The sequence below is a fragment of the Alternaria dauci genome, chromosome 6, assembly GCF_042100115.1.
Source record: "Alternaria dauci strain A2016 chromosome 6, whole genome shotgun sequence".
Classification (NCBI taxonomy): Eukaryota; Fungi; Ascomycota; class Dothideomycetes; order Pleosporales; family Pleosporaceae; genus Alternaria; species Alternaria dauci.
In genome coordinates, this window is record NC_091277.1 from 740,748 (window position 1) to 766,620 (window position 25,873).

The 25,873-nt window shown below is 50.6% G+C and overlaps 8 protein-coding genes across 8 annotated transcripts; 3 read left to right on the forward strand and 5 right to left on the reverse strand.

Annotated features, from left to right (window-relative positions):
- Positions 1–1,007: 1,007 nt before the first annotated feature.
- Positions 1,008–3,462, forward strand: ACET3X_006597 (uncharacterized protein; the record flags this gene model as incomplete). Its single annotated transcript, XM_069452744.1, has 2 exons — positions 1,008–1,217; positions 1,591–3,462. The coding sequence occupies 2 exons, from the start codon at positions 1,008–1,010 to the stop codon at positions 3,460–3,462; spliced, it is 2,082 nt and encodes a 693-aa protein (XP_069305365.1).
- Positions 3,463–3,594: 132 nt separating this feature from the next.
- Positions 3,595–5,686, reverse strand: ACET3X_006598 (uncharacterized protein; the record flags this gene model as incomplete). Its single annotated transcript, XM_069452745.1, has 6 exons — positions 3,595–4,433; positions 4,482–4,622; positions 4,673–4,840; positions 4,895–5,099; positions 5,145–5,439; positions 5,496–5,686. The coding sequence occupies 6 exons, from the start codon at positions 5,684–5,686 to the stop codon at positions 3,595–3,597; spliced, it is 1,839 nt and encodes a 612-aa protein (XP_069305366.1).
- A 1,340-nt stretch (positions 5,687–7,026) lies between these two features.
- On the forward strand, positions 7,027–9,699 carry ACET3X_006599 (uncharacterized protein; the record flags this gene model as incomplete). Its single annotated transcript, XM_069452747.1, has 6 exons — positions 7,027–7,155; positions 7,224–7,943; positions 7,993–8,551; positions 8,607–8,863; positions 8,925–9,172; positions 9,228–9,699. 6 exons carry the CDS (start codon positions 7,027–7,029, stop codon positions 9,697–9,699), a joined length of 2,385 nt encoding a protein of 794 aa, XP_069305367.1.
- Positions 9,700–9,758: 59 nt separating this feature from the next.
- ACET3X_006600 (uncharacterized protein) lies at positions 9,759–10,877 on the reverse strand (the record flags this gene model as incomplete). The annotated part of the gene is made up of 3 exons (XM_069452748.1): positions 9,759–10,221; positions 10,309–10,744; positions 10,817–10,877. The coding sequence occupies 3 exons, from the start codon at positions 10,875–10,877 to the stop codon at positions 9,759–9,761; spliced, it is 960 nt and encodes a 319-aa protein (XP_069305368.1).
- Positions 10,878–13,477: 2,600 nt separating this feature from the next.
- On the reverse strand, positions 13,478–20,119 carry ACET3X_006601 (uncharacterized protein; the record flags this gene model as incomplete). Its single annotated transcript, XM_069452749.1, has 1 exon — positions 13,478–20,119. One exon carries the CDS (start codon positions 20,117–20,119, stop codon positions 13,478–13,480), a length of 6,642 nt encoding a protein of 2,213 aa, XP_069305369.1.
- A 781-nt stretch (positions 20,120–20,900) lies between these two features.
- Positions 20,901–21,652, reverse strand: ACET3X_006602 (uncharacterized protein; the record flags this gene model as incomplete). The annotated part of the gene is made up of 4 exons (XM_069452750.1): positions 20,901–21,313; positions 21,394–21,481; positions 21,542–21,561; positions 21,610–21,652. The coding sequence occupies 4 exons, from the start codon at positions 21,650–21,652 to the stop codon at positions 20,901–20,903; spliced, it is 564 nt and encodes a 187-aa protein (XP_069305370.1).
- Positions 21,653–21,887: 235 nt separating this feature from the next.
- On the reverse strand, positions 21,888–23,435 carry ACET3X_006603 (uncharacterized protein; the record flags this gene model as incomplete). Its single annotated transcript, XM_069452751.1, has 3 exons — positions 21,888–23,131; positions 23,182–23,355; positions 23,414–23,435. The coding sequence occupies 3 exons, from the start codon at positions 23,433–23,435 to the stop codon at positions 21,888–21,890; spliced, it is 1,440 nt and encodes a 479-aa protein (XP_069305371.1).
- Positions 23,436–23,930: 495 nt separating this feature from the next.
- Positions 23,931–25,467, forward strand: ACET3X_006604 (uncharacterized protein; the record flags this gene model as incomplete). The annotated part of the gene is made up of 2 exons (XM_069452752.1): positions 23,931–24,295; positions 24,444–25,467. The coding sequence occupies 2 exons, from the start codon at positions 23,931–23,933 to the stop codon at positions 25,465–25,467; spliced, it is 1,389 nt and encodes a 462-aa protein (XP_069305372.1).
- Between the last annotated feature and the right edge of the window lie 406 nt (positions 25,468–25,873).

The window sequence follows — 25,873 nt, forward strand, 5'->3', positions numbered from 1 at the left end:
GGGCAAGAATGCTCTTGAGTTTGCGCTGGCTTTACACAAAGCGAGTCATTTGGACGTTAGCCGACACTGGTCCTTCTTCGAATGAGCATCATCATTCTCATGGACATTTCTTTTATCTTGAATGGCAGTAGAGGTGGTTGGTACTGAGAGATGAGATACCCATTGAATCAGGAGGTGCTGCTACCCTGTACTTGTCGCGCAATAAGGTTTCGGTTCTTTTGCACAGTCTCTTACGACCTCTTGGTAGTTTTCATGGCTTGTCATTGATCAAAAAGCTGCCCAAGTTGAACGAGTCATTTTGAATGCATTCAGTAAAGTGGTTGCTAAAAAGCAAAGAATAATCCAACCCTAGCCAGGACCCTCCCTCGTGTTCGCCTCGCACTCGTGCAACACAGCGGGATATGCGCATCTCCACACGATGTCCATATATCGCGTCACTGCTGCTGCGATGAGGCTCTGCGGTCTCTAACGAGTTTCTCCACAAGACGTAAGTTTGCGACAGCGCTACCTCCTCTCACCACCCACTTCATGGGGCACTCTTGACTGCAGCTAATCCATTACTCAATCGCATGCACTAGAGCACAATGTCAGTACATTGGAAAAAGGCAGCAGCCAAGACAGCGCATTGTGATCATTTCTGCATACTGCATACATAGCCGCCGGGAATTCCTGTTGCAGCTGCAGTACCAACGCATAGTAGAAAGGCGAGTTTCTGCAAGTGCTGGCTGGACTGCCTGCTGGGAGTCAGGCGCACTCCGTGCTGCATATTGTATAGTCCTCGCGCACGCACGTCCGCAGTTTTGAATGCTTTTGCTGCTGCCTGAGATGATCTTCATACAGACCCGTCAGGCCGCCAGGATGCGACCGAGAGTATCTTGGGGTGACGAGGCCCGCTGACGACCCCGCCTCACCACTCCTCCACCACTATCGCGGCTCGTCGACACCCAATTCTCCATCGCATCTGTCTTGCTTGTTGTACAGCCGGCCGGAACAACTTTAAGTACATCATGAAGAGTTGGAACGGGTCGGAGGGTGCGACGGCGCCGGTCAAGCCTCGACGGACCCCGACGCGGTGGCGTGCACTGTCTGCGACTTTCGTCACACTCGTCTGCCTCGCAGCAGTGGATACCATCTTTCCTGAACTGAAGAACTGGGATCTGTCCTTGTCTCTGGACAATGAGCCTGCGTTGCATCATGCTGCTTTTGACTGGTCCAAGGTATGTCGAGAGAGCGTTCCTTGAGCGCCGCACCCCACACGTGGTTCTGCAGCCACTTTGGTCGGCATCTTATCAGATGAGATAATACCACCCAACTCGAGTTGCACAGCAGATAGCCAGTTTAATTCCCAGAGATGTCCTAGACGCATGCCAGAGCTCCCCAGGCGACTGCCATCTTATCGGGCTCAATAGAAAATTCTGATCGTGATTGGTGGCCTGATCATTCTACATTTTGGCTTCATCAACATGCAATCATGGCCTATGTTCAAACGCCTTGTCAACTTCAGCGACTCACGACTCTCTACCAACTAGCTTATCAAAACTGTTCCATCACAATATATGACTGGTGGAGAGAAGACTAACTAAGCTTCAGATCACTCCGAGTGCGCATCTAGAATTCCACGAATGCTTCGGCGGACTTGAATGTGCAAAACTAAGCCTACCATGGGATTACTTCAATGAGACCTACCCCAATCATACCGTTAGTATTGCTATCACCAAGATACCTGCCAGAGTACCGGTGGACGATGCCCGCTATGGGGGTCCGGTCTTGTTCAACCCCGGCGGTCCAGGCGGCCCAGGTGCAGCAGTTGCAATCATGCTAGGGCACGCGCTACAGCAGATCGTGGACTCTGGGGTTGACCCTCTTACTGCCTCGACCGATGCAAGATACTTTGATGTCATCGGATTTGACCCACGCGGAATCGGCTGGACGGAACCCGTTGCTCGATGCATGCCAGATCAGCCTGCTTCGTGGTCTTGGAAACTAAGAGAAGAAACAGAAGGTCTTATCGGAAGTTCAGATGCAGCTCTCGGTAGACTCTGGTCTATGCAACATGCCTTTGGCGTGTCCTGCAAATTAGCCGAAGAGGATCAAGAAGGACCGGATATCAAGCAATATATGACGACGGCATTCGTTGCTAGAGACATGTTGGAGATCACCGAAAAGCACGCCGAATATGTTGCAAATGAGGTAGTTCGAAAAGCTGCGCAAAAGGCGGGCAAGCGTCTTGGATGTCACAGTTCCACCTATGTTCCAGGAGAAAGCAAGTTGCAATACTGGGGCTTCTCCTACGGGACACTGCTCGGATCCACCTTTGCATCCATGTTCCCCGATCGTGTTGGGCGCGTCATTCTCGATGGCGTTGTCAGCTCATACGACTATCAAAATTCCCTCGGCAACGGAAGTCTTACAGACGTCGAGAAGGCCATGACCTCCTTCTACACCTTCTGCCATAATATAGGTCCCGCTGAATGTCCCTTGGCAACTGCGAACTCAAGTGTCCTAGACATAGAAGATCGCACGCAAGACATCATCGCGTCGCTATACCATAATCCGCTTCCCATTGTTTCGTCCGATGGTCCAGACTATCTTACTTGGTCTGACCTCAAACTGCTCATCTTCAGCGCTACCTATCAGCCACGCTTGATGTTCCCATTCGTCGCCGGCATCTTAGCCGACATCGAACAAGGAGGTGGCTCAGTGACGAACGAACTCACTGGCATGTTCCGCTACAACCACATCTTTTCCTGCCCTGCCAACGGCACCGAATCACTTGACTCGCCAGCATCCGATGTCGCGACTACGGCTGTTATATGCGGCGACGGCATTGACCAAACCCATCTCACTAGAGACGAATTCGAAGCGTACTGGAAGACCATGGACACTCTCTCACCGAACTTCGGGTCCTACTGGTCCATGTTGCTAATGGCTTGTACAGCATGGAAAATCAAAGCCAGCTACAAGTTCGAGGGCCCTTATGGTGGTAACACATCGCACCCTATCCTCTTCATAAGCAACACAGCAGATCCTGTTACGCCTCTTCGTAGCGGACGCTACATGCATAGCCTGTTTCCAGACAGTAGTCTTTTGATCAACGACCACGCTGGTCATTGTTCGATCTCCACACCTGATCCTTGTAGCTTGAGCCGTGTGAACGCATACTTCCAGAGGGGTGAGCTGCCGTCGCCAGGTACTGTTTGTGTACCTCCATCTAGCCCATATAGTCTCAACTCGACGGATCCGGATAGTCCTTTCTACGACCCCTCCTTGGAAAGTGCAAATGTGGTTAATTTGCAGCAAGAAGAAGCGGATAGAACGTGGTTGCTTGATGCAGGTTATCAATTACAGAAGAAGGCCGTTGCAAACGGTCTATTTGGCCCGGATATGCACAGTGGTGCAAGGGTGAAGCAAGGTATGCAAAGCGTCATGAAGTCTCGCTATCAGATGAACCTGAGCGGTTGAGACTTTGTACAAAAAGACGACCTGGATTTATCTGCGTTACAGTAACGAATCTTTATCACTTTCTCCAATCGCATTCCCCATCAGCAACGAAGAGGTAGAAGATTTGACATGTATTAACACCCGTAGCCTAGATCAAAAACCGCCATCAAAAACCTCCAACGTTTCAGCCTTCCCTCCAACCGATTTCATATCCCAAGTATCAGTGAAGCTACCTCTTCCGGGGAACGTTACCATACACCTGAAAACCACATTCTTGGATCTCTTTACCAGCTTGAGTATCAATTGCATCAGCCTACTGGTATCCTTTCTGCGGTCGAAGTTCTCATAGGCCGAAAGGCCATCGATAAAGCAAAAGATGACAGTATCTTTAGCAAGCTGTCTGACGACGGTCTGGAAAAGGTGGAAAGTCGCCTCCATGTCTTCTGCTTGCACTGCATAGTGATCATCAAAAGACAAGAATGACAAGTCTAGACTGGAGCCGTCAATCTTCTTACGCTTTTTAACCTGAGTCAAGAGCTGGGCTGTGAGACTTGCAATCAGTCCCGCTGCATCGGCTCGTGGCTCGCGCCATTGATCTGTGTGTCGACTACAGAAGTAGGTAAGACAGAAGATCTCGTCTGAAACGCTCAACAAATCTGCGGTCTTTGCGCAAACGTGCGAGAGCGGCGAAATAAACTGAGCGGCGTCATTGTTCCCGTTGACCAGCAGAAATCTCGACTGATTTGCAGCCGCCACAAAGTCTCCGAATTCGGAAGAGTGCAGTACCAGTGACGCTCGTTTTTGGAAGTCCTCGTTTTGGGTAAACCCCAACGCTAGGCAATAGTCGATATCTTCCTGAATTATCTCTAGATCGATGTCAAGTGTTTTCAGTAGTGTCTTCACGGTGATGCTATTGCCCGTGCTCATCGATGGTTTGGGGGGAGAAGCATCGCCCACTCCCAGCAAAGGAGTAGTTCCGAAAGTGGAGACAACTATCATGTGTAAGCTTGCGATATTTCAACATGCTTTCCAAGACTTACGGCCACCAGTTTTCACGTTGAACTCAGGGTTCGATTGTAAATGGCGCATGAGGTATGTGCAAACTTTCTGCGCTGTAATCTCCGTGCTCGAATCAATGGCTAGCAGAAGCTCTTCTTTCGAAAGCTCATGACGAAACTTTTCTGGACATTTGGTCAGCATTTCCAAATAAAAACAGCTACGGACATCGTACCTCGAGAAGCTCGAAGATCGCTTTTACGGTCCATCTCCGCAATTCTTCGTTGCAGACAGAGATTCGCCTCCTCTCTCAGCTGCAAAGCCTTAGCCTTCATCTCTTCGATAGCATCAGTGAGCTCTTGTTGATGTGCGCTGCCCTTCATCATCGCCGAGGCACCTCGTCCTTTCATCAGTCAGTATACAGGTCTGGCAGACATACTTCTTCCGGCTGACTTACTCCACGAGCTTTTGGTGAAAAACTCCACTATTACTCTCAACACTACAAGTATGTTCCTGCAGAGCTCCGCAGTCTTTTTGACGAGAGCGTCGCTTGAATGAGCCTTGTATATCTCAACGTATGCACTCGCGTGAGACAATGTTTCTGGTATACTGGCTAGAGCCTCGTATATCGCCTGCTGAGTGCCACTCACGTTTCGAGCGGCCTAGGTTTGTCAATATATGCTAGAGAGGACTCTGAGGCACCTTACCTGTACTCCTATTATGAAAGCCCCACTAATAGAGGACGTGTAGTCGCCGGCAGGCAAAAGTGCAAGCCAATGCTCGAACACGTCTGACTTATCGCACATTCTTGCGAAAATTGTCTTCTTGTAAGAGTCGCTAGCGGTTTGAACCTCCGTAATGACTTGCTTCCAGGTATAGGGTCGTTGTTCTTCATGGGTTCTTTCCGTTACGCTATCTTTGCGTCGCGTCTTCTGCTGCAGAGCATCCATTGCCACCAGCAACTTCTGCTTCTCCACAGCTGCATCTCGCCACAGCTCAATCCTGACTGCCCTTTAGTATAGCAGTCTCTTCATTTTTATTGGATGATACAAGCTTACAGTGAGTTTTCGTGTTGCTCAGCTTCTTCTAGGGAAACGAAACAATCAAACTCGGCAACATAACGAGTGTTTTCAGCTAGGCCGATAGAATTCAAGATGAAGTCGGCTGAAGCATTGACGGGAGATAACTTTCGAGCTCTGTTTCGTTCTGATATCTGAACGTTATCTGTTAAGCTGGGTGTATTTGTCATGGTGGCAAGAGCGGTGCGAGTTGAATTCGCAGCAGCAGTCTTTAGGTCGCGCCAAAGTTCGGTTCTTAACAAACACAGCAAGAAGGCCAAAGCAAAGGAAACTGTGTCCCAGACGACGATATGGAGTTGTTCTCCTTGGTGAAGAGGGTTCTGTAGCTTGCAGATGCAGGTTCCGCTAGCCAGACTTGATGGAAGGGTACTTTCCTTCGTGCGCCTTGCTGCAAATTGTTTTGACAACGTAAAGTGATGTCAGAACCCTCCTGCTGCCTATTTACCTCCTTACGCCTTTGCAGGGGGTCGGTTTCACAGCCCCAAGGCAGAGCGCTACTTACTCTACAGGAATGACATCTCTAGGTGGCATGTGAGCGCAGTGCAAGGGGGCTATCTGGGCATTAGCAGAGGTGCCCTTGGACCCCACCAAGCACGGGTACTAGCTGCACGACAGCACGGTCGAGCCGACCTTGGAACGTGGCTTGCAGCCAATTTATGCTGTAAGATGGCTTACCGAAGGCTGTGCTGATGTGTCATACATTTGCGTCACACTTGACATTCCTTGCTGTCTCCGTATGCATGCGACTTGTTACGGAACGCCAGATCATCTGCCTTTCGTAGCGTTCATTCGAGAACCATGTCGATCAGGATTCCTCAGCATTCATGCTTGACCGGTTCCTTAAGCGGCTTCATAAGATCCGGTCTTCTCGTTACTTGTAATTTGGCGCGCTTGCAGTCCCGTATCAGCCAAATAGTACCATAAATTCTTCACTGAACAGATCTACCTTCAATTGTTCATAGTGGGCATTGCCATTCCCAAAGTCATTATGTCTACTTTAGACTCATCTGCCTCCTACCAGGGCTTCAACAATCGGATCTGGGAGCATAACAAATCTAGTAGAATCGATTACAACGAGCAGAGCGGAATCAATGTTCAGCGCCCACCGAGCCCTGGGCATATCGATGAACACCGTATTACGATCAACGTAAATCGAGAAGGCGAGCAGCCTGTTCACAGCAATGGGAACAGTGTCGAGTATCGGGAATCAATCTCGGAGCGCAGAAAAGAGGTCAGTGTACAACACGAGAGGACACAGGACAGACGCTCTCTGGCAGGTACTGTTTATGGGCCTCCGATTGGGGCGCCACCTGGACACTACAAACGACCCGCACCATATGGTATCCCACGGCCACAAATCACCCACATAGGTAGCTCAGCCTTCAAAAAGGGGGTTGTCAACTCTGTCATTGAAGTGCTTTTGGAAGAACCACGGGTCAGTATCAGTTCCCGTTATAGGAAACGATCGTCGTTCAACAATGATCCAAGTCGCACATCACCATCGAGAGCAATGTCAATTCCAATCGTGCGACAAAATCCTAAACGTATTCGCATCCGGTCAGCAAAGCTTCTCAAAACGCTGGAGCATATTGCAGAGAGTTTGGGGTTCAGCTTTCTAACTTCCGGGACAACGTCTCTTGTAAGTTGATCAAATTACAAGACCTGTCGTGCCAGGCGCCTCCTGCTAACACATATGTGAACTTCTAGGTATTCCAGTACCCGTTCAAGCTGTTCATAACCCTCGAGCAGCCTATAAGGGAGAAGCTTGTACAATTGTCCCAAACCGCCCAAGAGAATGATCAAGTCGACGCTTTAAGACCATCCGCAGAATTTCCATGCTCCGCGCCTGGAGAGGCGGTTGACATAGAGGTTCTACAGCATCTGAAGTTACTCGAGGAGTTGTTTGATACGGATCTCAAGCCCATGTTTGACATGCGCCGCGACATCGAAGCGAAAAAACTGACAACCATATCGTACACGGATTTGTGGCATCTTTTCCGTTACGGACAGGAAGCTCGAACGAGTGAGGATGATACGCAAATATACCGAGTTTTGAGATGGACAGGAGGACGAGAGCCTCTTGCAAAGCATGGCCTGTTGGCAGAGCTACAAGCTCGCGCTGCTCTGGACGCACAATCCACGCAAAGAACCGAGAATCGAGGTGAAACTTTCATTGTGGAGGTTGCCAGTTTTGAGTTCGATGGTTTTCATTATGGGCCTGTTCAGAAAACGTTTGTGATTCGCAAATATGACGGAGAAAAACCCATCACTAGTCTTCCCATCTTCCCGCTGGCCTTCGATCCAGCTCACGAAGAGCTGCGGAAACGACTGATCGAGCGGGGAAATTTGTACCTCCAGCTGTCGCAAGCCGACCAGGCGTCGCACAAACACTACTGTGGTCTGACACTGGATGAGCCTCAGGAAGAGGTAAGCCCCTGATCATATTTTTCTTGTTAGCATATTGACATGAGGTTAGATCGACTCTCAGATCATTGTAGACACCAAGATGGCTATGCTTCGATACTATACCACACTCCCACCAGTTGGGGTGGGTAACCTGGTAGCGCACAACCTCCGCGAAACGTATGAAGAGACTGTCAACCCTACCGTCACCGATGGCGTATGTGCAGAAGACGGCTGTTGCGATAACGAACTTGTCCACAAAGACTACGGTTGGGACATGCAACACGAAGAGAGGTACATGGAAGATCATAGATTCGACCTTGAGCCGGTGACCGACCCAAATGATCTTGATGATGACGAGAGACTTCTGTTGCCGCCTTTTGTCTACGGATTCGTTCTACGAAGCCGCAAATGGGCCAAATTTAGCATAGAGTCTATAAGAGATGTTGAGTATACTAGCGGGTTCGACGACCTGGTGTTGCCCACAGGTCACAAGGAGACGGTCCGCGCTCTAGTTGCTAATCATGCGCGGTCACCTGCCCCAAGAGGGAGCGGAGCACAGAATCAGAAGTCGATCGATTTAGTTCGAGGGAAGGGCAAAGGCCTGGTGATTCTGCTACATGGTGCACCCGGTAAGTGACCCTGTGCAACCACTTTACTACTTCGAGTTTGCTCACTCTCCAACAGGCGTGGGGAAGACTTCTACGGCCGAATGCGTTGCTGATACCACAAAGAGACCACTCTTTCCGATAACATGCGGAGACATCGGTGATACCGCAGCTGAGGTAGAGACCAACCTTGAGAGTAGTTTCCAGCTTGCGCACAAGTGGGGATGTGTGCTCCTATTAGACGAAGCAGACATCTTCCTTCAGAAGCGTGACAAGACAGACATCAAACGTAACTCGATTGTTTCCGTGTTTCTTAGGGCGCTTGAGTACTACAGCGTAAGTCGCGAACATATAGATCATTCCTAATCATCTCCGAACTGACGTCCGAAATTCAAAGGGTATCTTGTTCCTTACCACGAACCGGGTGGGCCTGTTTGATCCAGCTTTTCGTTCCCGCATTCACATCAGTCTCTACTATCCCGGGCTTCAAAAGGATGCCACAGTACAAATTTGGAAAATGCACTTGGCGCGCACTCAAGAGATAAAGGGTGATCAGTTCAAGATCAAGTCGAAGGAGATCCTCAAATTCGCCAAAGAGCATTACATGGAACTCAAGAAAGCTGGCTCAGGTAGCTGGAATGGAAGGTATGGAGCGTACCTATACTCTCGAGCAAGTATATATAACTAACTACTGAGACAGACAAATTCGTAATGCTTTCCAAACAGCGATTGCTCTGGCTGAATTTGAAACGTCGGAGAAGAATGAGAAACACGATACCCATCACAAGCAGCATGTTGAACTTTCCCGGGAGCATTTCGCCACTGTCGCAAAAGCCTCCGCCGAGTTCGACACGTATCTCAAGAGCACACTTGGAGGTCAGACGGAGTCTGATATTGCTAGACTGGAACAAACACGGATGGACGAGTATTCTTCATTGAAGTCCAGAGCAGAATCGAATTCAAAGGCGCCAAAAGCTAGAGGAAAGGTTGGGAAAAAAGGAAAGAATTTATCTGACAGCGAAGAGAGCGACCGAGACTCAGAAGAGAGTGAAAGCAGTGATGAGTCTGAGCAGCAAGAAAAAGGTAGTGATAGTGAGAGCGAGTCTGAGGAAGAAGAACGTATTGTCGTCAAGTCTTTGAAAGGGAAAAAAGATGGGAAACGACGGAGATGATGGGAAACTTTCTTTTGGTTTAGAAGCATTTCATTGTATGATTGTCCCATGAAGCACGATCAGAATCCGTCGTCGATACCAGACTGTTTCTCAAGTGCTTGCCTCTCGTCACTAAGATCCCAGAACCATGCATGAGACACCCGGTCAGAATCGTTATGTACTTCTCTGGTGTTCCAAGGTTTGGGTGCCAGAATATAGTGAATATTCTTGACTTTGTCATCCCTCCAAATTTGATCATGTACGCCTTTCCATCGCAAAGTCTTCAGGGCATTGTAGACGTATGGCAATGCGACCCATCGACCACGGAAGAGGTCAGAAAGCAATGACTGGTCAGCAAAAGCATAGTCAGCGGTTTGAGGCTGCTGTAATGCGTCTAGGATAAGATCGTATATGGCCTTGCTTGGATTGACAACCTGCAAGCCCCCGTTCATGTACTGCAGCCCAGTCGTGCAAGGTGACCCGGTTACTTGCGCCAAGTCGGGCTTGTCGTGCTGATGTGTAAAGGCACAATTGGCAGGAATCCTGTCCTCAAGTCAGCGGTTGGTAATTTAGTCAACACCGAAGGTGTAAGAAGGTATGGTGGCTGAGTGTGTGGGGGCGAAAACATACCAGTCTTGTGGGTAGTGTGACTTCTTCAAAGGATTGCACACGCATGCATGTGATGCAGCAAAGACTTTGTTGCCCTTCCCTTCCAATTCCGGCGGATCGAGATCGATGGCCATCAACTCGTCCATGTTCTGCATAACAAGCATATCACTATCAAGCTGTACAATCCTCTTGTACTCGGTAAGGCCGTATGGAACCATCTTTGTCCAACAATCATAGAAGCGTGGATCATTGCTGTAGTCGTTGGCAGCTGTTGGTAACAGGTAAGGAACGTGACGTTTCCGGATACCTCGGCGATCAAGCGCCTCGTGAGCCTCAGCTGGGAGCTCGTCCGTGTATAACACGATGAGTGGGTAAGCAGATTTGGCACGTTTCAACGAATAGTCGAGAGTCAAGAGTCCTGGAAGGTAGGCTGTATTGGTGAGGAGTGTTGTCCATACTGTCCACAGTAAGCGGAACGCCGCAGGACACATCGGTGAACGCGCGCGGCTGCTGGATAGGTATCACTCACCCTTCGTGGAGGTTGGGGTCTCATCTTCGGCCGGGGTGCCGCTGCTGTTTGAAGCTGCCATCCTGTCAACAAGGAAGATGAGGCTTGGTGATGCCTGTTTGTGTGTGTGTGGAAGCGAGAAGGTTCCAGTTTGCCATTCGGATATACAGCTGACAGGAGGGGTATGAATGCCTAAGTCCAGGGTGAGCGATATAACCTCTTACAGTCCCTTCCAATCAAACCATGCAGGTGTGGCGCTTATGCATCATCTGACCGGTAAAGGGCCACGACGACCCCTATCGTACTTGGCAAATCGCAAATGGGAAATGCCCAGATGGCTGTACATGCAAAATCGCGATTCTGTTCACTTCTTCCAAAGGTTTGTTCTCGTGGCGTGCCAAAAGAAGGCATGTAAGCAGCCTTCCGAGCAATGCAACGCGCGCAACACGAAGCCGGGGAGATTTGGGAGATATAGCAGTAAGAGATCATTCTACGCGTCATTTGAAGGTCAGTGGAACGGGGTTTACTAAAGTTCCACGCAACGATATTATAGCCAAAGTTGAGTCAAACAAGATGGTGTGGAGGCGGGATCTTGCACTAGTCTTTGCGGCTACCTACAGTACCCGACTCCACCCAAACTGGAAGCGAAAGTAAATGGCAGAGATGCCCAACCTCTTACGCAGCGTGACAAATAAAAATTCAGCCACAGTCTGCTAGTCCCTGTTTTCATTCGTTTCTCCGGGGTATTGGGGAGGCTGTGCAAAAGAGCCGCAAATTTTCAGGTACCGCTTGAGACCCCGCGATGGGTATTCACGAAAGACGGCCCGATTCCGACGATGGGTTAAGGTGAAGGATACTTGTACAGCTCTCTTCCAACCCTGGATCAATCTACTAATAGATGTAGTGATGTCAGTCACGGACTATCCAGAATGTATTGTCAAAAACTCTAAGAGCATCAATATCTGGCAGCAGAGGTGAGCGAGTTGAACTCTATTTCATAACTTCCTCGTATCCTTCTCCTGAATACAATCAGATTTTGATATGCAGAGGCAATGCGCAGTCCGGTTTTACCAGCATGTCTTTCGCGAATACGATGTTGATCTTTCCATGCGCTGTATTGTACCACTCAACGTTTCCGCTAGAGTTTTCCTTCCGACTATGATACCGAGCGTCTTTCCCACTGACATCTTCCCAGCTGGGCATACCCTTATGCCGGATGGCCGTTTTTGATATCCCTTCAAAATAGGAAACTTCGAGATGCCAATCGTATCCTGGAGCCTCCTCGGGGGCGTTCGAGGACTGGTGGCCGGAAACAGTCTTCTTCTCGAGCCAGTCTCTGGCGATGAATCCTGGTCGCCTTCCCTCATGGGAAACCAGACTTTTGGCGACAATTTCAAGCTCCTGCTGAATCGCGGTGTATGCGAGCTCAGCGGACAGCACTTCGTTTTCAGACGTACTGTCCACTTGTGGTTCAGAGATGACAAACTCAACTCTTCTCAAGCCTGATCTCAGTTTCGTTAGGGTCGTTATGTCAACTGCCGAGCTCTCAGTGATGGTACGATAGCGAATCCGGTGGAAAGCGTAAGAGTATGGCATGTTGACCCGTAGTTTGAGGATTTGTAGGTGAACCATCTTAGCTGCAGAGCAGTCTACAATACTTCTCAAATATGCCGTGTACGCACTGTATGGATGGAAAGTTATTGCCGGCTGATCCTCAACCGTCCTGTCGGTCTTGTCTACCGTTATGACTGACAAGGCAGCAACAAGCTGCAAAGAACGCATCCTTGTGAGAGTGAGAACAGATGCCGCTCCGTTCGTGACGTCGGCTTTGTTGGCTTTGCACCAGATCCAACATACGGAATGCTCGTAGAAGCACTGCATGCCCTCTCTGAGCATTTGGCGGCTTGTAAGTAGCCATGTCGGTAATTTTTGAACCCGTTCACGGTCCCCATGGCTTGTAGTAGAGATGTGAAACACGCAACCGGCTTCCACGAAACTGTACACCTCTTCGCCGAAACAAAATCGGTAGATCTCGGTACGCAACTCCGCCGGCAACCGAAAGAAAGGCGAGATATTAGGCTCATTCTTCAATGTTAAAATAAAGGATTCCAATGCTTTGTCCATGACGGTGATGGACCTCATCTTGACTTCTGTGGTGAGCGAGTAGCAGAAATTCAAGGTCGAGAATACTGCAACACTCACGAGCAAGTGAGAAATAAAAGGAAGCCTACTGGGGGCCAAGCTGTACAAGAGACCGGTCAGCTGTGGACGGATCAAGTAATGCCACGTGACGATATTTGCTGGGGTGCGCAGGCGCCCGGGAAGCCAACATTGTGCCACAGGTGCAGATTCCTGCACCCGTTAGACCTCTCTACGAAAGCAGAAGTTTCCAACCCCCATCAGCATAAAGACACTAGTGTATGGTGGGTTAGTCGCATATGGTTGGGTAGTACTTACCTAGATAGCCCAGGGTGCCCACGGGCTGCGCGTGTTTGATGTACGGTTCTCACAGCGGTCTCTCATCGTGAATGCATTAGCAGGGCGAGACGCGAAATATGAACACAGTATCGTTTTAGCACGAACCTATTTTACATACGATTCAACTTTAGAACGCCCAATTGCGCCCCACCCAGTTTTGCGCATCCAGAATGCAGCACCAGCCAATTCAAGCATGCAAACCGTTTATTCCTCTTCTTCCTCTTCACTGTCCTCCTCCATACCCTCTGCAGCCTCAACCTCGAAGCTAGGCGCCTGGTCCACACCAAGATAGCTATCACTGACCAAGAAGCAAGTCAACTCATGGTGACCCGGCTTCTCGAGCGTGAACTCAAGTACAGTCTCCAACTTCCTCAGAATAGGCACCTTCTTGATTGCAAGCAGCGTGCGTTCCTTCTGGTCTCCAACAACCAGCCACCAGCTCTCCGTCTTGTCGGCAGGGTAGAACGGTGCGTGGACCTCCATCTTAGGCTCTTCGTCCTCTTCAATGTTGCGCGTGATGCGCACCTTGAGCTGGGCAGGCGAGTTGGAAGCGATGGATTCAGGATCGACGAGTTCGTGCTCGATCTCGATGTTGGGGTAGAAGTTATTCGTAAAGTTTGCGATATCGGCGAGTTGGCGTTGGTCGACATTGAGGGCTGAGATGAGCTTCTTGTAATCTGGATTCTCGTCTTCGTCCATGGCGTTAATGAAGTCGTCAACGTCGTTGATGCCGAACTTTTGCGCTGCCTTGATGGTGTCGGCGTCGAAGTGGGGGATCTGCTTGAGGGGAGAGTCCTTCTGCCACATTGCTTGGACAACCATTTGAGAGAGCTCCATAGCGGACATTGCATTGAGGTGAGCCTCGGACGACAAAACGTCCACACTGGCACTGAGGATGTTGAGAACCTTGCGAAGGACGACTTCTTGGTCCTTGGCCAGATCAATGGGGAGCTGCATGCGTGAGAAGTGAGCCTGGAGAAGGACGAAAGCCTTGAAATGTGGCGTTTCAAAGTTCGGCTCCTGCATCTTGAAGGGAACGCGGTCGTAGATGCGCTGGAGAATGTGGTCTTCATGCCTGCGTATTTGGATGTCTTCAAATTCAGTGGCGGCTGTAATGATCTCCAATACACCCTTGAGACTCGTCCTGCCGTTGAGCGACATCATCAGAGTCTGCATGGTGATGAACGAGATGTTGTAGTATGCTGCAATCATGCACGGGTTCAGTGGCGTGATAGCATCCTCGTCTTCATCATGCTCAATCAGGTTGGCATCGGTCAGCTCCTTGAGGGTCTGCTCAACCATATCAGACAGATGTGCGCTTAGTCCCTCGTGCGATGTGTCGTGAAGGTTGTAGTAGCTAGGATTGGCGAGTAGGCGGCGGTAGAAGTAAGTGTATGTTGACCAATCGACGGCCTCTTGCGTCGATTCGATGGTCTTCGCGCTGATCTCGGCAACGAACGCATCGTGGAGGTAATCCGGCAGATAACTCTCAATGGGCAGGGCCTCGTTCAGGAACTTCTTGTAGTACTCACGCTTCACCGCAGGGAGCATAAGCACACCCTTTGCTGACTTGTCCAGTCCTACTCTTCCAGCTTTGCCAAACATCTGCAGGATGTCACTGATCGGGTAGTCGACGTACCGATGTTCCCGGCCTTCGTAGAATTGAGTGCCTTGAACAACGACAAGATGAGCACTATTATCAATCTCCCAGCAAGAGTCGCGCGATACAATGAGGACCTGAATAGCACCAACCTTGAACAAATGCTGGACAGCCTTCTTGTCGAAAGAGTTGAGAGCTTCGTGGAAGTATCCGATACCATGCGACAAGGATGTAGCAAGTGCTTGCTCATTGATCTTTTCAAGGATTGGTTGAATCTCGGAAACTTCAACATTGAGGAAGCGGTCCTCATTCTCGTCAGCCACACAAGCGTTGAAGAGATCGGCAGCAGAGTTTCGGGCTTGCTTCCGATTCGGAACAAAGACCATGGCTGGCTTGTCTGGAGACATCTGTGTAATGGCAGAGTAGGTCGGCCTCGCCATAGCCATCATCAAGGATGGGAAATGGGGAATTGTGAAAGACTGAATCTTCAACTCTAGCGGTACTGCTCGGACAGCGGGGCTGAAGTTGTAAATTGTGTGCTTAGTCGCACCAATCCATTCGCCAATGTCTCGTGCGTTGGACAGAGACACGCTCAACCCGACGATACGGAGCTTGGACTCTAGTTGTGTTGCCATCGCTTGCATGCGAGAGACGACGATCTCGTAGACATGACCGTTGGTACCACCAAGCATGTGCAACTCATCAGCAATCAATAGAGCAACAGACTGAACGTTCTTGCGGCGCTGCCACTGCCGAGAGAGTGAGTCCCATTGAGAGGGTGTGGCCAGAACGAGATCGCCCTTCTCAAGCAACCTGAGGTCTGCAGTGGTTTCGCCGGTGAGCTTGACAATGTCCTTGCCTCCACCGAGACCTGTTAACCGCTCGTTCCAGTTCTTGTACTGGTTGTCAACCAGCTCTTGGAATGGCGCAAGGTAGATAATGCGGCCTTCGTTGTTGGTAGCCCAGTGTCGTAAGATGGCGAATTCAGCACAAATAGTCTTGCCGATACCTGCCGATGCACCGATCAGGGTATTGTCATCGGTCGTATACAGGGTGTTGAAAGTCTGTGTCTGGACCTTGTTGAAGCGCCCAATGTTCTCGTACAATCCCATGTATTCCTTCCTCTTCAGAGCTGAAACAGGCAAAGGCTGCAGATCAAGAACAGGAGTGTGAGCAGGGAACTTGGCTGGCAAAATCAGCTTCTGGAAAGAGACAGCAAGCTTGGTCTCGGATGCCATCCATCGGTCGGAGAGAACAGTGATGAAGTAGTTGGGAGGCATAGGCTCATCGATGGGCACTGTCACCTCCATCAGATGTTCGTTGGCGTCGCCGTCGGAGTAGTCCCGTCGGAGGATGAAGGTATCGTGAAACAATACTTGCTCGCCGTCACAGTCTTCGACTAGAATCCAGAATGCTTCCGAGGCGCCATGAAGCTCTGTGTCCCAAACGAAATCAGGTCGAATAGTCAGCTCCAGGCGTAGCAGCGACCTTGTTACCGGTCGCGGTGTTGCTTCAATCTGGAGGCGTGGGAATTTCTCCACTAAACCACAGACAAGCTTGCCAGCCTTGGGCATTCCCAATAGTTCACCCATGCTAGGTGGATCAAGGCCAAAGTAACTCGACCATCCAACATCGATACGCTCCGCCTTCTGTACGATGTCTCGGGGGCAAGTGGGGAATTGGCGAAGAGGCGTCATGGTCGGCCACATACGCTTTTCAGCCATCTTGCACATGTCGAGAGCGAGCTTGGCAACTTGCGACCAGCCCTTTTTGAGGCAGATTTCAAAGATGGCACGCAGAATACGTCCAGCGGATTGCGTGACATAGACCAAGTCAGCCATCAGTGCCAATCCTTCAAGCTTGAGACGCGATATATAAGCTTGAAGAAGAACATTGATCTTGGCTTGTGCTTCTTCGACACCCTCCTTGACCGGAATCGGGACTTTGCCAAGCAACTTCGCAAGCTCGAGCTTCTCATCTTGACGTACAGGAATGTACTTGAATTCCTCACTGAGAGCGAAGACTCGGAACAGCTCGATAGCACTAATTCCTGGTTGGATGTGCATGTTGTATGTCGCCATCGAGTTGTGGGTGATGTAGTAGTGGGAGGCAATCCTTCCAAGCTCGGTTGGGTTGAGCGCACCAGTCTTTCTGTCGTACTTGATAAGACTGCACTTCTCCAAGACGTGTGCGGCGGCGTGGACGAGATCGACACGTCTTTGCTCCAGTACGGTGTCGTTCTCGTATTCTGGTCCGACCCGATACAGAGCAGGCGATCGAAGCATTCGGACGAAGAGGTATGTGTAGCCGAGCCAATCCACCGCTTCGTCTCTGCTGCGCACGTTACCAAGAACGACCTCGGCGTTGAGGTTATCTGCGAGTTTGCTGATAAACTGCGACTCAATAGGCAACTGTTGGTTGAGCAGTGATAGGTAGTACTGAATTTCAGACTGGGTGGTAATGATTATACCCTCTCCGTAAGTATCGTATTGAGGTCGACCGGCACGACCCAGCATTTGAAGGACATCCTGAGGGCTGAGCTCGACCCAGCTACCCTTTTCAGGGGAGTAGATCTGCGTTCCCTTAATGATGACGGTATGCGCGGGCAGGTTGACACCCCAAGCCAATGTTGCTGTGCATACGAGAACTTGGATAGAACCATCGGCGAACAGATCTTCTACTGTAGTACGATCCGCTCGCGACATACCTGCATGATGGATACCGAAACCGTAAGGCATGACGTCCTTCAGATCTGTATTCTGAACTGACTCAGATTCTTCTCTCAAGATCTCCCGACTGGCAGCATCTGTCCGAAGAATCTTGCCGATAGACTCTTCTTCGAGTGCCTTGTCACGGATGTACTTGGCAGTCTTCGCAGTTTCCTTTCGGGAGTGCACGAAGATAAGCATCTGATTACCTTTTCCGCCGACCTGCTCCAGAACCTTGGTATAGCAGACATCGTTCATCGTCTTTAGTTGCTTGATGGCCTTCTTGTCTGTGACACCGATGAATTCTTGCTTCAACGGACACGGTCGGAAAGTAGCGTCGAAATGGAATAGGCCCTTGTCTGGATCAATGCGCAGGAAACTCGCAACATCGCGGTAGTTGGGAAGGGTTGCACTCAATCCGACAATGCGCACATGATCTCCAGTCTGTTCACTACGTCGTAGAGTTCTGCTGACGATACTCTCAATGACAGGACCACGGTCGTCGTGAAGAAGATGAATTTCGTCGATACAAATCAGGCGAACAAGATTGATGTAGCTGGTGTCGGTAGCTTTGCGGGTAATGACGTCGTACTTCTCAGGGGTGGTGACGATGATTTGGGTCTCTGCGATCTGCTGCTTGGTGAGTTGGCGGTCACCAGTAAGTTCAGAAACCTTGATGCCATATGGCTCCAGACGTTTGCCAAAGTTACCGACTTGCTCAGCGACGAGAGCTTTCAGGGGGGCAATGTAGACGATCTTGAAGTCGTCCAAAGCAATCTCCCCAGTTGTGGGGTTTCGGTGCTTGCCAATCTCACGGAGCATGGTTAACATTGCAACGTTAGTCTTTCCGGAACCAGTGGGAGCGCAAATCAGCATATTGCCATCGTCGTTGAACGCTGTGGGAAAGCACTTCGTCTGGATGCGGTTGAGCGACTTCGAGCTACCGAAACCTGGACGCGCCCAGTCTGGTAGCTCAGAGGTAGGCATCAGAGCTGGCTCGTTAGGGTCGCGCTTCGCTTTTGGTGCAGGCACGTGGATCTCTTCGTAACCCTTGAATTGACGTCGCGTAGATCCCTGGGGCAGCTTCACGCTTGCGTTCGTCATGAGATGGTTGCCCTGGTCGAAAACGATGTTGTCGAGATTGACGAGTCGACTGGATGGTTGCAGGCCACCTACAATACCTTCCGGTTTCGCATCAGCCATCTCCACGTCGTTTGAGGTCTCTGGAAGACTAATGTCCTTGAGGTTGAACTTCATCTTTCCAGTGCCAGTCTCAGACCCATCCTCAGCCTTGATACCGGTCTCTCTTGCGCGCAGCTCTTGTAGGATCCGTTGCTGACCTGCAGCCTTCATCTCCCGCTCGACGGCTGTTCGCTCGTCGTTGTCTTCGGCAGCCCTTCGCCACCTTGTTACCCAGACGATCCTATCGCGGTTGAGAACGAGTTTCGCAACAAGCTCGTGATGTTCATAGTCGAAGAGGTCCATCAGATCGTTTTCAATCTCTCGGAGCTCCTTCTCCTCGCCATCTTCCGAGACTCCTGCAAGGAACTTGAGCGCGTCCTGGGTCTTCTCTTGCTGGATATGCGCATCTTCGTATATTTGTCCGATCTGCCGTTGCAGCCAGTACGCATCGATCTCGTGTGCGGGTATAAGCTGATCTGCGCCGTTCTTGCGATCTGAAGTGACGGTATCGCCTTGTATTATCGTCTCCTCCGTGTCCGCAAAGCCCGCACCTTTTTGGTCCTGGTCTTCTCCAATCTGCTCTACGGGGGCCTCTGCTTCGTCTTCCTCGTCGGATGTATCGGCATCTCGCACTTCGAACGTTTGAGGCCCGTCATCGTCCTCCTCTTCGTCGTCGAAGACGACGGCTACACCCTGATTGTCGCCAGCGTCAGCACCATCGCCATCTGCCATCTCCTCATCACCGCCTTCCTCGTCATCTTGCGCATCGTAATCGGTAATCTTCTTGCCAAGATTCACCAACTCATTAAACTCCTTTGCGCCCATTGACGTGCCAAGAAGATCATCCACCTCCTTCTTCTTGTCAAAGTCCTTCATGGTATCATCCTTGAGGTATTCGAGGACCGCGTCGGCAGCGCTTCGTGTAGTCGCAGGATCGACATCGCCGAGGGATCTGCTCACGATGGTTGTGATGAGTTCGAAGGTCTGGCGCGTCGCAGGGGTCCGCGGCTTGTATGTGAGGCCTTCGATATTGAGGTCGGCCGTCGCGATCGCTCCAAAGCCACTGGTGCCATCGTCCCGTTTCCTCTTGCGCTGCTCTCTCTCAAGAACATCGCCACCCTCATTGAGATTTCCCCGCTCAACGCCAGGGCCCTTGAGCTTCTTTGCCTGCGCATTCGCGCTGTCGCGCGCTGTGCGTCCTCCCATGTCTTTAATATTGATGCGACCTGCGAGCGATTCGGGATCGCCAGTATGCTCATCTGGCCGACGCGAAATGAGACGCCTGTCGGCCTGCAGGACCAAGTTGGACATGGCCGCATACTTGTACTGCCCGAGATTATTCTGGTCCTTCGACATGGCTGCGGTGGGTATCGTGGTCTTGCGCTGCTTGCGCTTCTATTTTCGCCTTCTCCAGTAGGGCGACGTACAAATTACAGGACTTTTGTACAGCGCGCTGTCGTGTCGCCGTGTCCTTTGGTGTAAAGAAAAGAAAATGGCCGCGCGATTGATACAAGTCGGGCTGTGGACGCGCCCTAAGGTTGGATGGAAGTGAGAGGCAACGGTCCGAGAAAAATGATGGCCCTGAGAGCTTCCGACAGGCAGCTAGCATGCACGTGCCACCACTGCCGTACCATGAGCCTCTGTTCTCACCTGCGGAAGAGAAGGCCCATCTTTGACGAAAAGCATGTTGGTGTTTTATTTGTAGGTTTGAATCTTCAACATCGTTCATATCAACGTGATGAAATCTTTAAACACTTTTGAGCCTTTCCGTGACATGGAGAAACACGAGTCTCTTCGTATCGTAGAAGAGACGCGTTGAATGCTCCCTGATGTTCAACTGGCGCACTCGTCGCTATAGTCGACTCATGCTTCTGGAGAGTTGGGCACCCAGAGTACTGCGGTCAAGGTGTGGAGGCAGGGAGACACAAAGGTCATCTAGTAACGCCATGTTGCACTCTACAAAGTTGATGACCAGACCTCGAGTCATGGCGTTCAAGTCTACCACAGCTCGCGTCGACACGCGCCTACTGTTCGCAAACAACTCCTACGCTTATGCTGATATACACCTCGCCCCCATAGGCTTTCGCAATGTTGTGATATCGCGTCTCTTCGCACCTGCTACCCCCCTTCAAGCCGTTCAACCTCCCTCGGCCTTCTTCTTCTTCTTGTCCTCTACCAATTCGCAGTTGTCCTCGGGTACCTCGTATTTGTCCACCATAAACTCCAAGATATCGTCGCTCAGATCACCTTGAACGGTAATTTCCTCGCCCCCGCCCGGGATCTTGGTCACACTCGATCCCGTCGCGAACTTCTTGCCAAAGTCCTTGGCAACCTTCTTGATGTCGAGACCAAAGGCTTCCAGACCCTGTACAGCGGTGACGTACTTGCGCTTGTTGCGTTCTATGCGTTTGATAAGGATCTTGGAGGAGGCGCGTGTCTCGGCTGCTCGTGCTTCGGCGGTCGCGGCTTTGGCGGCTTTCTTCTGTGCGTCTTTTTCGGCGCGTTTTTGGGCGTCGACGGAGAGCGAAGCCATATTCTGCTGTAGCGCTTCTAGAGGAGTGTTAGCAGCTGCGTCTATCTCCAAGGCGATTTCGCATGCTAGGCTTCCTGCCATGCTTCACTGAACGTACCTGCTGAGTACAGCTTCGCGTGCAGATCTGGATGCGCCTCTGCCAGCCATTCTTCACACTTCTTGGTTGTGCCGCCGAACTCGCAGTACTATAGGATATCCTGATTAGTCACCGACTCTCTCGCAACGTGTCTCGGCGTCATACCTACTTCAGGTGGTAGACTGCATACTGCTTCTTGTTAGCCGTTGTCGTGGGATGTATGGTGGAGATACTCGCCTCCGCAGTAGACGACCGGTTTCGGTAACGCGTCGGCTGACATGTTGTGCGAATGTAGTGTGCTTCAAGCTATCAGGTAGTATGAATAGTTGGAGATAGCTGGGTTGAGTGATGAGACTGGTGTAGACGCGAAAGAGAGAGCTTAGTGGGGCAAGAATGCGTGGCGGGGTATGCGACGTGAGGCAAGGGTCCTTCAACGCGACTGACTTTCACTGAATGCCCAAAACTCGGACTTGTATTGTGACCTTGTGATTGCCAGTATCTATGCAATCGAGCAACTACTTCATCTGGTTCTGCAAGATACGAATCTTTGGCTCCATCCGAATCTCAGCCCAGTATCCTCGTAATAGGCCATTTCTGAGTAGCTTTTCCAACCCGTGCCATGTTGCGGCAACCTTCGAAGCCCACTTGTCTTGCGACATGACCTTTCCTTCGCTTTTATCCAAAGGCTCGACCAGCGAGCTGCTCTCATCTCCTGGCTTCAACAATTTGACTCCGCCAAATCCATACACAGTGTGGACTATCTCCCAACTGCCAATCACCTTCTCTGGTCTCTCAGCAAGAACATAGTCAAACTTGGTCCAGAACATTGGGTCGAGAAGTGCGTCTGGGTCTTCGGTCTTGTCATACGTCCATGTTCTGCTGTTCAGTGTATTCTGTGCTTCAAGAACATCAAGTATCGTCTGGGGTCCTCTGTGGCTCTCTAGGAAACGCGTGACGCCCGTTTGGCAAGCCAGATTATCAAAGTATACGCTGAAATGGTTTTTATCCGGATGTACCATCTCTTTATGTAGAGTATGAAGAGCTTCGCCTCCGGGATAGTTGAGGCTGGAGATACCCAATATCGCAGTGGACGCAGCGAATGATACTAGAACTGACCCTACCAAGGCCAAACTCAGAGTGCCGTATACGACAGACTTTGATCTGCGAATCCAGATCCAAGCTGCTCCATCTGCGGCCACTGCAGTCAGACCCGGAATAACGTAGAGGATGAAACGCCATTCTTTATGTGGAAGAAAGCTGTAAATTGCCACAAAGCTGAGTAGTGGGACGAGCAGATCCAAGCTCCGTCTAGACGTTGACGTGTTCACAATTGCAACTGGAATGCAAAGCAAAAAGGTCGCTGGGTTCAGTAGTAGTCGTGGCAGTGCGTTTGCAAAGTAGTAATGCCACGGTGATACGCCCCAGTTAGCCGAATGTCCTTGGATGGTGTTGTAATAGAAGCCCGTCCATTCGGGCCAAAGGGGGAAAGATTGCCAGAAGAAAGAGTCCAAAGGCACAGTGCAGAGAAGGCCAATGACGAGACCACCAATTCCGGCTGGGATGATGACTTTGGTTATGGAGATCCTTCGTGTGATGAACAAATAGATGGTGATTGTTCCCACTAAGATTGCCAACTCCGAGCGGAAGACGACGCCCGCGATTGTGAGTAGATACAAGGTCAGCCGGTAGTATCCCGAGATATTTGGAGTGCTCCATGGTACAGTGTATGCGAGCAACAAGCTTCGTAATGCCAAGTTACCTACATCTATATCAGCCAATAAGTGCATGCGACACATCATACAGACTTACTGAACACGAAAGCAAACATGTTGGGCAGCGTCCTCGAAGCATAGTAGATAGCATGGAACTGGCTGGCTTGAAACAAAGCATACCAAACCCCAGCACTAGTACCAAAAGCTTTCTGTACGCTCCTCCCAAATGCAATGAGCGAGGCCGCATTGAATAGTCCTAGTACTGCCCTGACTACGCACACATAATCAGCCCCGATCACTTTTCATACAAAATCCTCATATTGACTCACTGAGCAATTGCGCCTGCGCCATATCCCCCAACAGCCCGACAAACGGCCTGCTCAACCCACTCAAGACCAGAGCGCCTGCAAATGTCCTTGGCACGCTCCCAGGAAAACTGACATGATCGTAGTTTGACGTCAAGAACTGGTCAGCATTCTCTGTGGGTATCCCATGCACCAAGATATCGTGTATAGCCTGGATATTGAATGACTCTTCAACTTTCGTGTACGGCGAAACGAACAGGTGTACTAGAACGAAAGCCGGTATGAGAAGGAAAAACGGCCATGTTGGGAAAGGCATGGCATTCGTAAAGCTTACAGAGCATCAGAAGCTCTCCGGGCAAGAGATGGGAGTGATGGAGAATTGTGGTTGGGAGATGCGATGGACAATTGGTAAGCTGTTGCTTTTAGGTGATCGTCCAATCACGTGCCTTCGCGATCCACTCGCCAACCTACACGACGCGAGCCTCCGCATCATCCCGCCCCTTACCACCTCCCATCATTCCACCCAAATGCCACCTGGATAATGGAAATTTCTCAATGTGCTGTTCCCGCTGTCTACGTCCTGATCTTCTTCCTCGGCTATCCATCACAATGGCTGTTGATGCATCTGGAGCCCGCTCCACTCTCAAAGAATGAGCTCATCGCGTCGAATGTCATCTTGGTGTTGATCTTAATCACATACACGAAGAGTGTCTTTGTTGATGCAGGGACGATACCGAAAGATTGGGCTGGGAAGCAAGAGTTGGGTGGGGAAAAAGGGCAGGGAAATGTTGCTGATCTGTCAGGCAAAGAGACCGGAGTAGACGGCACAGGAAAGAGCCGGAAATGGTGTCGAAAGTGCGACGCTGCAAAACCTCCTCGAGCTCATCACTGTAAGGAATGTAAAAGGTAGGTTTTCATCTTCTATCTCGCTTCGAGATTCATAATCTGCTGCATCTCGAACGGACCCAATCTACCACGTAGCGACATGGTAATCGTCACCTCGGCACCAACAGACTACCCAAAAACACCAATAAGCCTGGCTGACAACTACCAGATGCATACCCAAAATGGACCACCACTGCCCTTGGACAAACAACTGCGTCAGCCACACGACGTTCCCCCACTTCATCCGTTTCCTCTTCTATACTACAATAGGACTCTCGCTCCTCCAGTCATTCCTCTTCACTCGCCTCTCTCATATATGGTCCAATCTAGACATGCCCTCCTACCTCGGCCCCTCCCCCTTCCAACTAGGCCACCTATTCGCCGTCCTAATAACAAACTCAATCACCCTCTTCGTCCTAGGCGTCCTCCTGCTCCGAAACATCTGGTGCCTCGCCATCAACCAAACAACAATCGAAGGCTGGGAAATCGAACGTCACAAGACCCTCCTACGCCGTGCTCGCCAATACGGCGGCTACCTTACCACCCCAGAAGGCACCAAGATGCGGATCCGGAAGCAAGAGTTCCCGTACGATATCGGCATCTGGTCCAACATTGTACAGGGCATGAACTCGAGGAACCCAATCAACTGGCTTAACCCTTTTGCTGCTACACCCATTTTGACGAGTGGACTGAGTTTTGAGACGAATGGCTTTGAGGATGAGGGTACGGTTTGGCCGCCCCCGGACCCGGATCGGGCGTACAGAAGGAATGCGACGGCAGTCAATGCGGATGCGTTTCGGTATGCGGAGTCGGAGTTGAATGCAGAGGATACGGTGGCTGCTTTCAAGGCGAGGCAGGCGGAGGATGCGGTGAGGAGAAGGAGACCTTATGCCGAAGCGGTGGATAGAGATGAGGATGATGGTGAATTGAGGAGAAGTGAAGAGGACTTTGCATACGGAGATGATGCGAGTGACGACGCTGTGGACGAAGAAGAAGAAGAAGAGTCTGAGAGGAGCAAAGGTGGCAAGGGGAGAGAAGGTGAGGCAGCGTGGCGAAATTCAGAGGGCGAACGATTAAAGGACTTTGGGGTGGATGAAGATGTGGAGTTCTATGACGAGCAAGACGACGACTTGCCATTGAGCGAACTTATTGCTCGAAGAAAGGCCGCAGCCGCAGCCACCGACAGTCACTGAAAGGGCGAACACATGACATCAACATCACTCCCATACGTGCACGGCAATGCGTCGCGAAAAAGATGGTATTGTGTCCCAGAATATAATGAATGTTGTGAAGCTCGTGTGAGCAAGAATAAAGATCTAGACCAGTAATCCAGTGAAGAGCAAGAATCGAAAAGGTATCGCGGTTGCCCATGTGTGTCCTGTCCTACTCCAGCCGATCGTCGTCCTTTTCGTAGCAAGATCCTTGGGTGAGATCCAGCAATAGATTGGTGTACATCCGTTCCACGCCTCAAAACCTTAAACATGTTCCTCCGACTGTGAGCGACAGTAACGCGTTTGTGACAATCTGACCATAACAATGGTATCAATGTTCCCATCTCTTCTTCACCCATTTGAGATCTTCTTCCTTTCCGATGGTCCG